Raw genomic sequence first — 16856 nt, 5'->3', positions numbered from 1 at the left:
TTAGATATTAGTTGCAACTAATAAAAATATAACACACTTTACCTTTTTGGTATACCAACTTCTTTCTTTGCTGCAGTCTTGTTTTACACTTTCACAAAAACCAGGTGCCGTTACAACAACAATGTTTGTTCAGATTCCACAAAAACACTAAATAATACTAAAACTCGAAGAAATATCAAATATGAAATTCTCAAGTTACGAGTGACCAGTTTATAAGTACGAAATCGTTATGTTACATTAAGATCAAAAGTGCTATGCGATGGAGAGAGAGAGAGAGATCTGAACGCCTCGAGGATCTAAGATCTAATAAAATTCTTCTCCCTTGCGGAAACTGGACTGAGGAGATGACACAAAACGTTTTTGGCACAAATGCTTCTAGAAGCTTCGAAATCTTACACAACTTTTTATACAAAATGTGTAATCTGCATGTGGCACTCGGCAAAGACATACGCGTACAAGACCAGTATACAAGAATGTTCTTACCCGATTGAGATGAAGGAGAAGCCCCTTATCACACATGATGACAGATTCCCAAAACACATTGAAGATTCAAGCTCGCTTATGAAACGTGTTGGCAGATTAGGAAAGCAAACGGATCTCGCAGTTCCTCTAATATCACAGTGCTGACATAATAGGGAAACAATCGTAGTTTTGAACGGACAAAGAAAATCCCTCTCTTTCTACATTCTATGTTATATATATATTCTTTTACAATATGTTATGCGAAATCTGAACGCACATTTAAAACATCCTATCTCTAAGCTATCTAGGAATCTGAAAAAATGTTGCACAATTCTACATAACATTTTATACAGTCACAGAGGAGATATATGTATTTTGAAAGTAGCAATATATAATAATATATAAATCAGAGTGCTATAATATTGTCTTTAAAAATAGTGGGTTCGCCAATCTTAACATGATCCTTATTTTCTTTATTTTTTATTTCACATCGACAATAGGTAATTATTTGTGTAATTTTATTTTAACTTTTAATCTCTTTTAATTTATTCGACATCGGCATTAGATCATTGTTAGTGTTATTTCGGATTTTTAATCTTTTACTTTATTCCACATCTACTTTAGATAATTGTATGTGTCGTGGTGGATTATTTATGTTTCTTTTATTGTATTCGATATCGACATTAGATAATTGTATGTGTCATCTTGGATTTTTTATGCTTTTTAAAACTGTATTTCACATTGGCATTAAGTAATTATTTGTGTCTTTTTTTATCTTTAATGTTTTTTTTTTTTTATTTTTTTTTTATTTTATGTGACATCAGCAGTAGATAATTGTTTTCGTCATTTTGCATTATTAGCCTGTTTTCTTATTTTACTTGAGTTTTTTATGTTTTTTTTATATTGTTCTACATCGACGTTAGATCATTATTTGTGTTATTTTATTTATTTTTTCTTCTTCTGTTTTACTACACATCGACATTAAATAAGTATTTGTGTTATTTTGAATTTTTAAGTTTTTTTTTTTTATTGCATTCCACCTCGATATTTGGTAATTATTTGTGTGAATTTTTTACTTTTAATCTATATTTTTTTTATTTTAATCGCCATCGACATTAGGTAAAATTGCTTGTGCCATTTTGGATGTTTAATCTGTTATTTTTTTTTTTTTTCTACATCGAGATTAGATAAGTATTTGGGATATTTATTTAATTCTAATCTGTTCCTGTGTTATTATATTCGACATCGACATTAGATAATTGTATGTGTTATTTTGAATTTTTATTTTTTTTTATTCATTCCACATTGGCTATAGATAATTGTAAGTGAATTTTTAATATGAGTTTTTTTTATTGTATTCATCATCGACATCAGATCATTTATGTGTCATCTTGGATTTTTTATGTTTTTTATTTTATTCCACATTGCCTTTAGTTAATTATTTCTTCTATCTTTTTAATTTTTTGTTTTTTTTTATGCGGCATCGACAATAAATAATGGTTTTTGTCATGTTGGATTTTCATTGTTTTTTTATTTGGATTTTTTATCTCTTCTATTATTTTATTCCATACCGACATTAGATAATTATACGTGTTTTTTTTAACGTGTTTTATTGTACTCGACATCTACATTAGATAGTTGTTTGTCATTTTGGATTTTTAATGTTTTTTATTTTTTTTACTTTTATTCGACATCGACATTAGATAAGTAGCTATGTGTCATTTCTTTACTTCTAACCTTCTTTTTTTATACGGCATCCATTAGATGGTAATTTGGGTTATTTTGGATTTTTAATAAGGTTTTATTTTATTCCACGTCGACATTAGATGAGTATTCGTATAATTTTTAATTGCTAATGTTTTTTTTTATTGATATATTGACCTCATGAGGGGCACAGTAGGCATTAATGAAGGTTCTTTGCAGCGTGCCTTCAGCCCCTATCTGTAACCCCTTCCGTTCCTTTTACTGTACCTCCTTTCATATTCTCTTTCTTCCATATTACTTTCCACCCTCTCCTAACAATTGCTTCATAGTGTAATTGCGAGGTTTTCCTCCTGTTACGCCTTTCAAACCTTTTACTGTCAATTTCAGTTTCAGTGCTGAATGGCCTCGTAGGTCCCAGTGCTTGGCTTTTGTCCTAGATTCTATATTCATTCAATTCAGTTCAGTTTTCAATACTTTGCGTTTGTGTGGTTCACATGGTTTGAGTCAGTAGATTATGCTGTATATATACTATGTTCTTATTAGCCGATATATCCTTGCTTCTCTTTTTTCAGTTAGATTGCTTATGCGCACTTTTAGATATTCATGATTATATGGTAATAATCATCGTAATGTATGTCAGTTTTTATTACGAGCGAAGCGAAGTCATTGCTGGAAACGGGCTCGTTTCTGGCGGCCCGGCCCCAACGCTGTTCAAATGCTAACATCTCCAAAAGTATAGAAGATAAAAGAAAAAATTCTTACGGCAGATAAAACCTAGGCTTAGTTAAACTATGTATTCTCACCTCCGCTATAAAGAATTATTTCGTAATGTATCATTTGTCATGTTATTAGTAGTTTGATGTTGGAAGACTATTTGAAATGCAATCAACGATAACGATTATGTAGCAGAGAGTTCCGAGATACCTATACTCGGTTTTTTTCCATCTGTCCATCCGCCTGTGGTGTTTGCGTATGGTAACACTGCGTCCCGGGCTTTAGATAGTGACATTCAGCTTACATTCAACAATAATAACAATATCCTATTTCGAATATTAACGGTGTAATTCGGTACAGTAAATTATTAAAACACTTTTCAGTTGCAAATGTACACCCAGATATCCTTTTATTTACCTAAAACTTACACATAGCGTAACTATTTAAAGCCCGGGACGCAGTGTTACCATACAAAAACACCACAGGCGGATGGACAGATGGCAAAAAACAGAGTATAGTGAACCCTTTGGTCGTTTAACTTGAAGCTTCGCGAGTTATCGCCTTTAGAAAGACCTACTGGTTTAGTAACAATAATAATGATATTAAATTTATGCTCATTTCGCAAATGAAGCGGAGTAGGAATTTAAAGTCTTGACGTTATGAAAAATCGAAGTGATAATGATGATTATTTCACACTTTAGATAATAATAATAATAATAATATTATTAATAATAATAATAATAATAATAATAATAATAATAAGGTTAATAATAATAAGTGTATGCATACTTCGCATCACATCAGTGACCATGCGAATGATTGCATATCTCTGGTAATAGCAATGATCATTATTAATGAGGGAATTTCTGGCAGCATGCGACCCTCCCAGGGACTGCTCAGACATCGCCAAGATGGGTTTCAACACATCGGACGTGTACAGGATCACGCCTTCGGGAAGGATGAACGGCGTCCCGGTGGACGTAAGTATATTCCTCACCTTTCGTTGCGTTACAGAGAACGCATAATATGACTCTGTATTGTGTTGGTGTACTACGTATCAGAAATCATTCGGAAGGTTGTTTTGTAAGGTCCAAGCTCTAACCTGGGCCTGAATACGTGAGTGAGCATGAAATTCGTACTCTCAAGTGAGAGGAGAGAGAGAGAGAGAGAGAGAGAGTCGAAATATTTTGTGGCGTCACAACCACGGAAAAGAGGAGGAGGTAAAAGTTGATTGTCATGATATCAACAAGAGAGAGAGAGAGAGAGAGAGAGAGAGAGAGAGAGAGAGAGAATTTAAAATTCTTTGAATTTACCGGTGTCACAACATTGTCATACTATGTGTTGTGTGAGGGAGATTCGAAGTCAAGGCAGGGAGCGTGCACGCTGGCCATTTTTTATAGCGACCGTTGACTTTTCTGTTGAGAAATTGTCCTTGACTATTCAGTCTTCTCTGGCAGAATTTAATTGCTTCTGCAATTTCGTGTCTTTTTTTTTAATAAAAAAAAAAAAAATCCTCGCTTTTTTTCACCAATACTAATATCTTCTGTTTTCAAGAGTTGTAAAGCGAAAATTGAGCAACGTTCTGTTTTGTTCTTGGACACATACGTATATTTACCAATATACGTGTTTTTATCAATATGAAACGTATATATCCTCATATGTTTGCTCTTAAGCTGGTCATTCGCCGGTACACGCACAAATATGGTTGTCAGATATAAAATAGTTTTAGAATATTTGCTGAACTAAGTATAAAAACAGAGTTTAATTTCAGAACCAAAACATCATTGAATTTTCAACTGATAAGATTTCAGTTTCGTTTACTAAAAATGGATAACTCTAAAGTTGTATTGATTATGTTTATTTTCATGTTTATCTCTTGTACATAATATTATTCTGTAGCAAAACCTCATACTATGTTCGCTATGACAATTCCTCTTAATGGGGTAGTGCCGTCAGTGCACCTCACGTGGTGCACTGTAGGCATTTACTTACGGGACTTTTCACCGTCCCTTCGACCCCTAGCAGCGATCTCGTTCTTTCATTTTACTGTACCTCCGTTCATATTCTCTTATTTCCATCTGACCTTCCAACCTCTCTAGCAATTGTTTCATATTGCAGCTGCCAGGTTTTCCTCCTGCTACACCATTCAAACCTTCTTACTCTCAATTTGCCTCTCAGCGCTGATTGACCTCATTAGGTCACAGCTCTTGGCCTTGGGTCTAAATTCTATATTCTAGTCTTCTAGTTATGGCAATTGAATGTAAGAGATCATTGAGAGTCAATGTATCGTAGGCGTAGAAATTTGCATTATATTTGTGGGGTCTGAGGCAGTTGCAAAAAATAGCTCCTGACGAGGGGAGGAGGACCTTTTTTGTGACCAAGGTCTGTTGCTCCAGGAATAATTGCTGTTTTACCCTCTGGTGTCAAGCGGCAGTCAAACCACCCTCCCATAATCGGTTGAATATCGTTCAGATTCATAGATCAGGTTCATAGTCTAAGGTTTGAATCAGTTCTTTTGCTGAAAACCTTTCGTTTGGTGTAACTGTATTCAGTTTGATGGCCAGCATATTAAAGCAAAGCAGTTCTTAGACACCTGTTTTCCATTGACACGAACGCAAATTAACCTGATATCTCGTGCAGGTCTTCTACTTTTTCTATGCTCTTCTCTTCCCCTGTCCAATGTTTTTTTTTCCCTTTCTTTCTTTCACCAATATAAAACTTGTGAAATGTCTTACATAGGATTTGATTTACATTCGCGTTATATATTGTCGAGAGAGTCATTTATGATTATTTTTGTCTTCGCAATAAGCAGATGAGGAATATCTTGAAAATTATGAACTAAACATGTTAATAAAAGCGGATTTTTTTGGGTTATATGTTTTTGTTATTGTCATAAAAAGTCTGTTTTGCGGATCTTAATGCGGTATCTTATACAATATCAGGATAGTTTCATTTCTTTGTATCTATTTTTAATTACTATACATCTGTTTATTCACAAATAAATTCAGGGCTACATACAAGTAATGGTCTTAAAATCATGGATGTGAAAAGTGATTCCCAGACATTATTGTCTTGCCGGAATAAAGATGTACACAGGAAGAAATATTGGTAGGTTTTCTGTATACACTAAATTTAATTCCATGTTTACATATATAAATAACAATATTCAATAAAGGTAGGCTACAGTAACTCACCGTTTCCTTAGTGAACCTTCACGATGACACTGATTTTTAATTGATCAATGAAAGTAATTACGTATGTCGTCAACATTCTTATATCATATTACATTACGTGTAATTATTCATGTGAATATTTTGCTCTCTAAAAAAAGAAAAGATCCATGGAGTATAATTGTTTAAAACTGAAGATACATATCCCATAGCCCACATCAAAATCTTGGGAGTAACATTTCTTGTTGAATTCAAATCGACATTCATGGAAATGTGTTCTTAGAGAATGTTCTTGTCTTTTCCTTCAACTGTCAAGGCTTAATATGATTTTAACCGTCTTTATGTTCATTTATACCGTCACCTTAGCATATAAAATGCAAAATGCTACCCCTGTTAATCAGTCTTCTTCAGGATATCTTAAGCGAAAGATGAAACCTTGTGTTGAAATTTCTACCCGTAGTTCAAGGGAACGTATACAAACAATATGTCTGTATATATATATATATATATATACACACACAGACATATTGTGTTTGTATACGTTCCCTTGAACTACGGGTAGAAATTTCAACACAAGGTTTCATCTTTCGCTTAAGATATCCTGAAGAAGACTGATTAACAGGGGTAGCATTTTGCATTATATATATATATATATATATAATATATATATATATATAATATATATATATATATATATATATATATAAGATATATATATAGATATATATATATATATATATATATATATATATATATATACATCTATGTATATATATGTATATATATATTAATAGAGAGAGTATATAATATACAAATAATAATATAATATATATATAAAGATGCTATGCTCACTATAGCAAATGAACAAAATAAAGCGAATCTTCGGCATGGGTGCCCGGACGTAAGGGCAAAGGGGGGTCACTTGCCCCCTGCTGAAATCCTGTGATCAAAGCAGGTCAGAGTTCCTTTTCAAATGAACAGTGACTAACAATGAAAAAAATTCTTATTTCATTTAACTACATAACTTTGTTTTCCTTCCATTATACATTATATTCTCTCAGTAAATTAAAGTTATCCTTATTATATTCTATAACGCAATGTATGCAGGAAGATATCTGCCTTATTTTTTCAAGAAATTTTTATTCAGTTCAACAGTATATGGAACTATTGAAAAAAAAAGTCATTGTAACTTTCTGTATTTATTTTTCTTTATCGCAGCTTCGCTTCACTTAAATTATTGGCATCGCAATTCCACTGCACACACACATACATACATATATATATAAATATGTATATATACATAAAATATAATATATATATATATATATATATATATATATATAATATATATCTATATATAGTATATATATATAAATCTTTATATATATATATATATATATATATATACTATATATTTATCATATATATATATATCTATATATATATATATATATATATATATATATATATATATATATATATATACGTATATATATTATATATATATTTGTGTGTGTGTGTGTGTATGCATGTAAATTGCTTTATCCATTAAAGGAATGCAGGCGTTAATATTGATTTTGGAATTAACCTGCTAGTTTTTCGTAGTGTGCTCTCACGATGCCATGTTACTGCGCTAAAATTACCCAGTGAAAAGAAGAATGAATATTGACTGAGGCAGAAAATGACTGCAATTCTCAAATTGATGTAGTCGTTTTCTCTGGAAAAATTAGGCTGGAAATCGTTGTTATTCCTTGCAAATATGTAGTCACTTCTCACCGGTATTTGTTGTCAGGCCTGTGAAAAGGTGTCGCACTGTTTACTGGTCTTCAGTTATCGATGAAATGGCGAAGTTACATCAACACACACACACACACACACTGAAGTCCTGATTTCTCCTCTGTCCGCTGGGCGCTGGTTCGAACCCACGAGAGGACGAAATTATATATATATATATATATATATATATATATATATATATATATATATATATATATCATCCTCCCAACACTGTAATTATGCACTGTATTCAAAAATCTATCGTGATTCTTTTTCTTCACATGGTCAGATCATCTCAAATCATATTGATCTATCTTTTTATCGACACTCAGCTTTATCACTCCTTCAGTCCCTTTTATACTCTGCAAAATATTCATTTCATAGCCTTTCCATTTCCCTTTTATGTATTCAACAGTGACCTTTCCCTTTCATAAAAGAGCATTGGATCAACAATCGTTTTATGAATTCTAAATGTGACTTCCCCTCAGGCACCGTTTGCCTCCAGATCTTTCCCCATACTCAAGATCTTCCTCACTTCACCTGTTCTGAAACTCTCCTCTTCTGTCACCTGCCAATGTATATGAGTCTGCTCCAGTTTTCCTTCAGTGTGTCCTCTACAAGCTCCTTTCAGCTCTCTCACTAGGATTTGCAGTTTCTCCTAAAGTATCCTCCAATGAATACAACGTCATCTGCAAACATCAGAAAGTTTTGATGCACAAGAAGACATAACTCAATTATTTACTCAGGCCAAATTGAACAGTACTGGAGACATTATAACACGTCATTTACTCAGACCGACTTTTGTACAACACCAGTCATTCTCCCATCTTCAATCACTTTACTTCCTCAACAAATGGCCATCTACACCATAACCCATCATACACACACACACACACACACACACACACACACACACACATATATATATATGTATATAAGTATGTGTGTGTGGATATATATATATATATATATATATATATATATATATATATATATATATATGTGTGTTGTTGTGTGTGTGTGTGTGTGTGTGTTGTGCGTGAGTGTGTGTGTGTGTGTGAATGTGCAAATATATTTTTGATATAGTTATAATATATCTCCCTTTATATTTGCCTCTCAATTATCACGCAAACAAACACACCCCACAGGACACACACACAAACACACAACACACACACATATATATATTATTAATATAAATATATGTGTGTGTGTGTGGTGGTGGTGTGGTGTGTTGTGTATAGTATGTATATATTATATCATATTATAATATATTACCCCCCACCTATGTACTATATATATATATATAATGTGTCGTATGTAGTTTATGTTTATATAGTTATATATATACATATATAATTATATATAATATATATATATATAATGATGTATGTATATGTAAGGTATATATATGATTTATATATATATATAATATGGAAAAATTTGTGTGTGTATATATATATATATACATATACTAGTAGATATAATATATAATATATATCTATAGATATATATATATATACTATATATATATATATATATATATATGTATGGGATCTCTCTCTAGTCCCGCACGTTTTTTGAAACCCATATCCTCTTACATGAAGACCAATTGTTTGTGTGCTCTCGTATTTACATTCAATCCTATAACGTTTTCAGAAAATAATAGTAATAATTCCTTCAAAGAGACTACTAACAAGTATCTAAAGTAATGAAAATCTTTCGCCAAATGCTAGACTTGCAATTCTTTGGTCACGAAACGAAACAAAAAAAAAACCTCAATGATGAACGACCAAAAGATTTCTGAACGTCCTCGACACGCTTTTGTGTTGCTCGAGTCATTCCGCTCACGAATTCCAGTCCTCTATAAAAGGCTTTCCTGAGCAATGACTTCTCGGGGTAAAAATCCCCAAACCTTTGTTAATGCCCCAAAAAACGTCAATAAGGGAGGAGTAAAAACTTCACTTCGTTTAAGCAAAAAACTTGTCTCGTACAGTTTTGTTGAATGAGGTATTAAGCAGGTGCCCTGTCCATATGGAAGGGTCGATGCTGATGTGTAATTCATGAGGACCGTTTCCTTTACCTTCTTCTTCTTTTATTTTTTTTTATTTTTTTTTATACACAGTTGGCTCTATTGATTGGGGTTTGTGTGGTCCTCTGACTGACTATCACTGGACTTTGTTGACAAACCGTGAATAGGTTTATTGTTGAAAGTGCATGCACTCCGTTTTCCTGCCATGAACCTGCATTCTTCTAGGTATTAACAGAATTAGTAACAATCATTCTTGCTTCTTTGTCAGGGAAGAATTACGGAGAGGTACTATTCAGTAACTTCACAAGCTCTGTACACAAATATGTATTCTACACAATAGGGATGGCGCTGAAAACTAGACGAGTCTCTGGGAAGAGGGTTGTTTTTTTATCGCTTAATGCAAATGTCACTGAATCGAATCATCTTTATTATATTAAACCAAATCAGTATTCAGAATTACAGTGACAAAAGACACGAGTTAGAGAATTATATATTGATCTTACCTGATATTAAATATTGATTAATCTGAATCATATAAAGCCAAAAAGATTAAATTCGAAACGTGGAAGTTATTTCGAGAAATGTCTTTCTAAAATCCCGATTAAAATCGTAGTTGGTAGGTGACATAGCACTAATACGGTTTCATTGGTGACCGAAATTTTTTCTTAAAAATGGGCACAGGGGATCATGAAAGCATAACGTTTAGTGGAATTTCAACAAACCAGATAAACGCCTCAGTGGCGTGGTCGGTATGGTGTTGGCGTGCCACCTCGGTGGACGCGAGTTCGATTCTCAGGGCATTCCCATTTGGAGGTTTAAAGATGTGCTTTTGGTGATAGAAGTTCACTCTCGACGTGGTGGGTTTTTTCGGAAGGGTTCCCCCCACGTAAAGCCGTTGGTCCCGTTGCTAAATAACCACTAGTTTCATGTAACGTAAAAAACACCATACAAACAAACCAGATATTTTATTTGTTTTAAAACGAACTTATATTTATATAAATTATATTAATATATATTTATATAAATATTATATATATTATATATATAATATATATATATATATATATATATATATATATATATCTATATATATATATATATATATATTATATATATATTATATATATATATATATATAGATATATATATTTATTATATATATTATATATATATATATATATATAAATAATATATATATAATATATTATAATATATATAGATATATACTATTATATATATTTATATATATATATATATATATTATATATATATATATTAAACACTTCAGGCATTACAGAGCCCGTTTCATTTACTCCCTGGGGTTCAAAGCCATGAAAAGGTAAAACATGGCCGAATTTAGAATTTTTTGAACCGAAAGTTCAAAGAACTAACGGCTGAGAATGAACAGCGCGACAACCTTTTGTGCTGTTAACTTGTAAGTCCCTCATCAAACTGAGTGAAGCTGCGCGCAAATTTGAAAATACGAGCGTAGACCGAGTTCTTTTGGAAGGCAATACTTTTAGGCCTTAATGAAGCTAACTTTTCCGACAACTACCCACCACAGAAATCGAAGGTTTATTGTTTTGTCGGCTCCCGAGTTTCGAGTTTAGGAAATGCGCATGAAAATGTCGTGGACAATAAAAAGATCATAAAGATGACGCAAGGAGGTTTCCTCTCTGACGAGAAGATCTGATTCTCTGGAAAGGGAGTCGCAGAATCATTTCTCTAAACACATCTACTAAAAGGGGAAAACCAACTTAGCTGTGAAAATGCGATGCGAATGATGAGTCTTATTTAATAATGCTGATGATGAGTCTTATTTTATAAGCATTCATTGAATGAAGGAATATTAGTACAAGTTGCAATATGTGTACTTCAAGTGCGCGTAATTATACGTCACTAAATAAGGATGAGTTCGCAGTCGTAAGAACTTTGCTCAATCTTTATAGACTATAAATACATCCTATGACATCCGGAGTAAGTTTCCGCCAACAGCTTGGATCCAACGTTGCATCCTTAAGGCTTCAACTACGATTACTGTAGTTCCTAGAGCGCCTCAGTGGCGTGACTGGTATGGTCTTGGCTTGCCACCTCGGTGACCGCGGGTTCGATTCTCGGGCATTCCATTGAAGTTTGAGAGATGTTTATTTCTTGTAATAGAAATTCCCTCTCGACGTGGTTCGGAAGTCACGTAAAGCCGTTGGTCCCGTTGCTGAATAACCACTGGCTCCATGCAACGTAAAAACACCAAACAAACAAACACCAAATTGCAGCCCTCTAGCTTCAGCAGTTTTTTTATTATTATTATTCAAGGTCAAATATAGCCATAATCGTGCGTCTGGTAACGAATAGGCCAGGCCACCACCGGGCCATGGTTGAAGTTTTATGGACCGCTGCTCTTACAGCATTACACCGTGACCACCGAAAATTAATTCTATTTTCCATAGCCTTGATTTTACGATGTAGTACAGAAAACTCGATTGCGCTAAAGAAACTTAGGCGCATTTTTACTTTTTGCATAATGAGTGCTGTGACTAAAGCAACTTGTATACTGCTGCTCTTTGTTAACTATCGTAATCATGGCAACGTGTTTATGTTGATGGCCTGATGTTCACTGAAGAGGAGATCCCATTTAAAATTAATAAACCTCTTCTTCTTCTTCTTTCCACCGTTATCCCAACATGAAGGGGTCGGTTGCCTGATGCGCCTTCTCCACTGCCTTCTGTCCAAGGCATTATCAGGCATGGTTATTGTTTGGCAAAGTGGTTTTTACGACCGCATGCCCTTGCCGTCATCAACCACAGTTATTGGCAGTGGCCTAGCCTTTTACTGAAAAGTGCGACTGCAAGGCAGCAGTTTCCACAGTTATTGGCTGTGGGCCTGGCCTTTTACTAGAAAGTAAGACTGCAAGGCAGCAGTTTCTACAATTATTGGCGGTGGGCCTATCCTTTTACTAAAAAGTAAGACTGCAAGGCAGCAGTTTCCACAGTTATTGGCAATGGGCCTAACCTTTTACTAAAAAGTAAGACTGCAAGGCAGTAGTTGTATTTCTAGTCGCCTTTTGCGACACGCAGGACCTACGGTGGTAGTATTCTTCCACCCTTACCACAGGATCATTTAAAATTAATAAAACTGACGTGATTTAAAAGGGTAATTCGTGCAAGTTTTCAGTATTCTTAATGAGGCATCTATTTTTGCTTGTTTCATGATTTCTTTCTACGTTGTATGTAGTACTATATCGTTCTATTCAGTGAAGTGTGGCACTGTATTCCTTTTACCTCTAACAAAAACAATCCTATATATTTACTGTCCTAAATATAGGTTTTAATTTAATATCTCGTATGAAACAGCAGTATTTTTTCCAAAAGAAAATGCCAGCTTGAAGCTCATTATCCACTGATGAATATTAAGATTTTTAAAATGGTTAATCGTTTGAGCTGTCGATTTGGCCCTACAGACTTCGCAATACCGATTTTTGACCACCTTCATTACTCATAGTTTTAGGGCGTTACGAAGTTTCCTAAAGAAGTCTCGGGTGCCATGCGCTTGATTAAACACATGGAAATAAAAAATATAACACAACACACACACACACACACACACACACATATATATATATAAATAATATAAATATATATATATATCTATATATATATTATCATATATATATATAAAGTGATAATTAGTTATTCCAGAGGAAATCATATGAAATCACATGATTTCTTCAGGGCTTTGTACACCAAAGTCGAAATAAAGTCATATCTCTTGATGACCGTATGGGTTAGTCCCTGTTTCCTTGGTAACAAACCTAAGAAGCACAGGTTCGAATCCTGGTGAAGTGGAGTCGGATGAACTTATCCTGGTAAGGGGGTAGTGCTGTCACTGGACCTCATGCGGAACAATGTAGGCATTGCTTAAGGTTCTTTGCAGCGTGCCTTCGGCCCTTAGTTGCAACCACTTTCGTTCCTTTTACTGTACCTCCTTTCGTATCCTCTTTCTTCATCTTACTTTCCACCCTCTCCTAACACTTGAGTCATAGTGCAACTGCGATGTTTTCCTCCTGTAACACCTTTCAAACCTTTTACTGTTAATTTCCGTTTCAGCGCTGAATGGCCTCATAGGTCCCAGTGCTGGGCCTTTGGCCTAAATCCTATATTCAACTCAACTCGGATGAACTTACCATAATTCAGTATGGGTGTAAGTTATTCCGAAGGTGTAGTGAATTCGATAATAAAGGAGTATTTATGGCAAAATATCATAAACAACGAAGTGATATCATATTGGCGAGGGGAGGATTTCGATTCTAAGTACACAACCTGAATCCGACAGGAATATGTATTGCAGAGTCGAGTCAATTTATATCTGTCTTGGTATCCGTATTTCTTCTGAGTAAAACCCTAAAGGCATTTGTTCAAACTGCGGCCTTAGCAGACGCGCTGACAATGTATAACTCCTTGGTGTAAGGCGCTCTAGAGGTATTGTGACTTTGATGTTAAGGATGCTATTTATGGCTTAATATTTATGAGTATAGAAAATCCCGTATTTATGTGATAAATATTTACACACACACACACACACATATATATATTATGTATATATATATTAATTATAATATATATTATATATAATATTATATATATATATAATAATAATATATATATATATATATCTATATATAATATATTATATATATATATATATATATACTATATATATATATTACCTATATAGAATAGATCATAAAGATATATATTTATATAATATAATATATATATTGTGACGTTTATAGATCGCTTCGTCTACCCAGTAATTAATTAATTAGTTTGATTTGGAAAACGGCAGCCATTTCCTCCAAATATCAGCTGATTTTTAGTAAACGCGAAGGCACCAAAACCCGCCAGCCAGAGGTAGGGAGTTCCTAAGTTGGGGGAATATAGTCTTTTGTCAGCTTTAGGGACGTATCTCGAAGGGAAGGATGTAGGCAAACTGGTACTTCTTAGACCTATACCTTAAGCTCTTTTTCCTGTGAACCCTCTGCTGACTGTATGCTCTGTTTCCAGGATTTGCCCTGCTCGTGGGGGGGTTAAGCTGACTCCCAACACCCATGGAAAACACCTGGATTCAGCCCCAGTCGTCTCCAGACGTTGACCTCGGACAGATGTCCGACCACCTGCCCTCCATTTAGGCCTATCCATGGCGGGAGTGGTGCGCCAATAGACCCAGTCCTAAGACAAAGCCAGGCCACATTTTCTACAAAGGTCCACACTGAACATTGCTCCAGGTACGTCTTGTGAAACAGCATATTGCCAGTCCCTTACATCCTATTATCTATTTGATCCCCATTTTCACAATTCAATTTCAAAACCAAAAAGAACTCATCCCTTTGTTCCCTCTCACTGCCTCATGGCCGCATATTTCCCTTGTGTGATTGTCCCAGACAAATGAAGTCATTGCATACCTCAGTGAAGCGTTAAAAAGTTCCTTTTCCCCAGTGTTAGAGAACAAAACAATCATAATTTGGGGCAAGAAATCCTTTTTCTTTTATCTTGTTTAATCTGGGATTCTTTTCCAGATTCCCTGAGTCACGTGTCACGTCTATCTGCCCGCAAGTGTTGCATTACCAAAGATTATGAAACCAGCCTTCACGAATCACATTTTAGCCAGCTATCCATTTGTGAGAGATATAGGGGTTCCAACGTGTGGACGCTGCATTTACTTTTCTCCAGGCCAGTAAGGGCCTTTTGTAAATAAATAGCTGTAAAGTAACTAGCTGAGTTTCTGGCGACCTGTTCCTCTAGATTAAATATTCATTATAAATCAGTTTTACGGTAAGTTCAATTAATTTCATCTTGTCCTCCCTCAATTATTTCTGTTTACGTATCGAGCCTCTCTCAAGGCCGGGCTAATACGTAAAAGTGATGACTGCTTGCCAGCATCGAATCTGGGCTTGCTTAAAAAAAAAAAAAAGCTTGTAAATCACGTTATCCCTTGTAAAACGAATGTAAATGTTTTTCAAAGCGAAAAAAAAAAAACACACTTGCAGAGGAAGACAGACACTGACTCACGGTAAGGTATTCCATTCATTAATATGATTATTCTATAACCAATGTTAGCTTAAGGTACGTTTAAGTATTTTTATTTACGAAGTGGTTAAACAAGTGTTAAGTGAGAAATATTATATATTGTAACGGCCAGAGCGCCGAGTGAATTCTATTTGTAAATCGCATTGTTCTCGTCTGTCGAGACACTAACACGTGTGTAGAATAGATGCCAGAAAGGACCAGATCAAACTAGGAAGTGCTTTGCCAGGGTTTATTGCTGTATTAGAAAGCCTAGCTAGTTAGGAGTATTCTACTAATAGTTACGGCAAAAGAAGTGTACAATTCTTTTGTCTGTGATATGTTGGGGGATTCATTTTAACTTAGTTTTCATTCCAAGTGTTCGTAACCGCTTAGCTCTCAGCTTAATTAAGCTGAGCGTACACACTCTCCCAGGTAAGCTTCGTGCCTGCGCTGTCTCAGCCAACCTTCGGTTCACTCACAGCGGCAGCCATGTTGGTTATCCCTTTAAGAATTATCTCAACGATTTAAGCAAAGTAACGTAAGTCTTAAAGTTTTAACGTAAATAATATTAATCTCGGTACTAGTATCTATCGTTCTGCCAGAGAAATTAACGTAATTCGCCTTGAATAAGAAACTAGAATTTCGTGTTGTAAATCGCCTCGCGTTTACAGAGAATCAGCTGTTTGAACGACACGATGTCCAACCCGCTCTGCCCGCTCACCGCGTTTCACGTCGCATCGCTCACTCGCTCGCTGAGCGAAAGTTTCATTTCACTTCGTACTTAACGTAACCTCATTCACAAATGTTTGCTAACATTTCAGCTTAAAATCCTTCCCGTCGTTTCACTTGTCACATGAACCTAGTGTACTTACGTAAAGTTAACGTAAATCTCCAAGTAGAGTAAATTACAAGAATTGTTAACACAAAATGCGTCTT

General features: G+C 34.5%; 1 protein-coding gene across 1 annotated transcript in view; it reads left to right on the top strand.

Moving 5' to 3' along the window:
- LOC135195428 (uncharacterized) overlaps positions 1-16856 on the top strand; it is a 71004-nt gene that overhangs the window by 28105 nt on the left and 26043 nt on the right. The window contains exon 4 of the mRNA XM_064221674.1: positions 3754-3860. Within this exon, the coding sequence (XP_064077744.1) occupies positions 3754-3860 (107 nt within the window). The remainder of the gene's footprint in view (positions 1-3753; positions 3861-16856) is intronic.

This window comes from Macrobrachium nipponense, chromosome 16 (assembly GCF_015104395.2).
Source record: "Macrobrachium nipponense isolate FS-2020 chromosome 16, ASM1510439v2, whole genome shotgun sequence".
NCBI lineage: Eukaryota > Metazoa > Arthropoda > Malacostraca > Decapoda > Palaemonidae > Macrobrachium > Macrobrachium nipponense.
The sequence above is the reverse complement of the archived record's forward strand: the minus strand, read 5'-3'. Positions and strand labels throughout refer to the sequence as shown.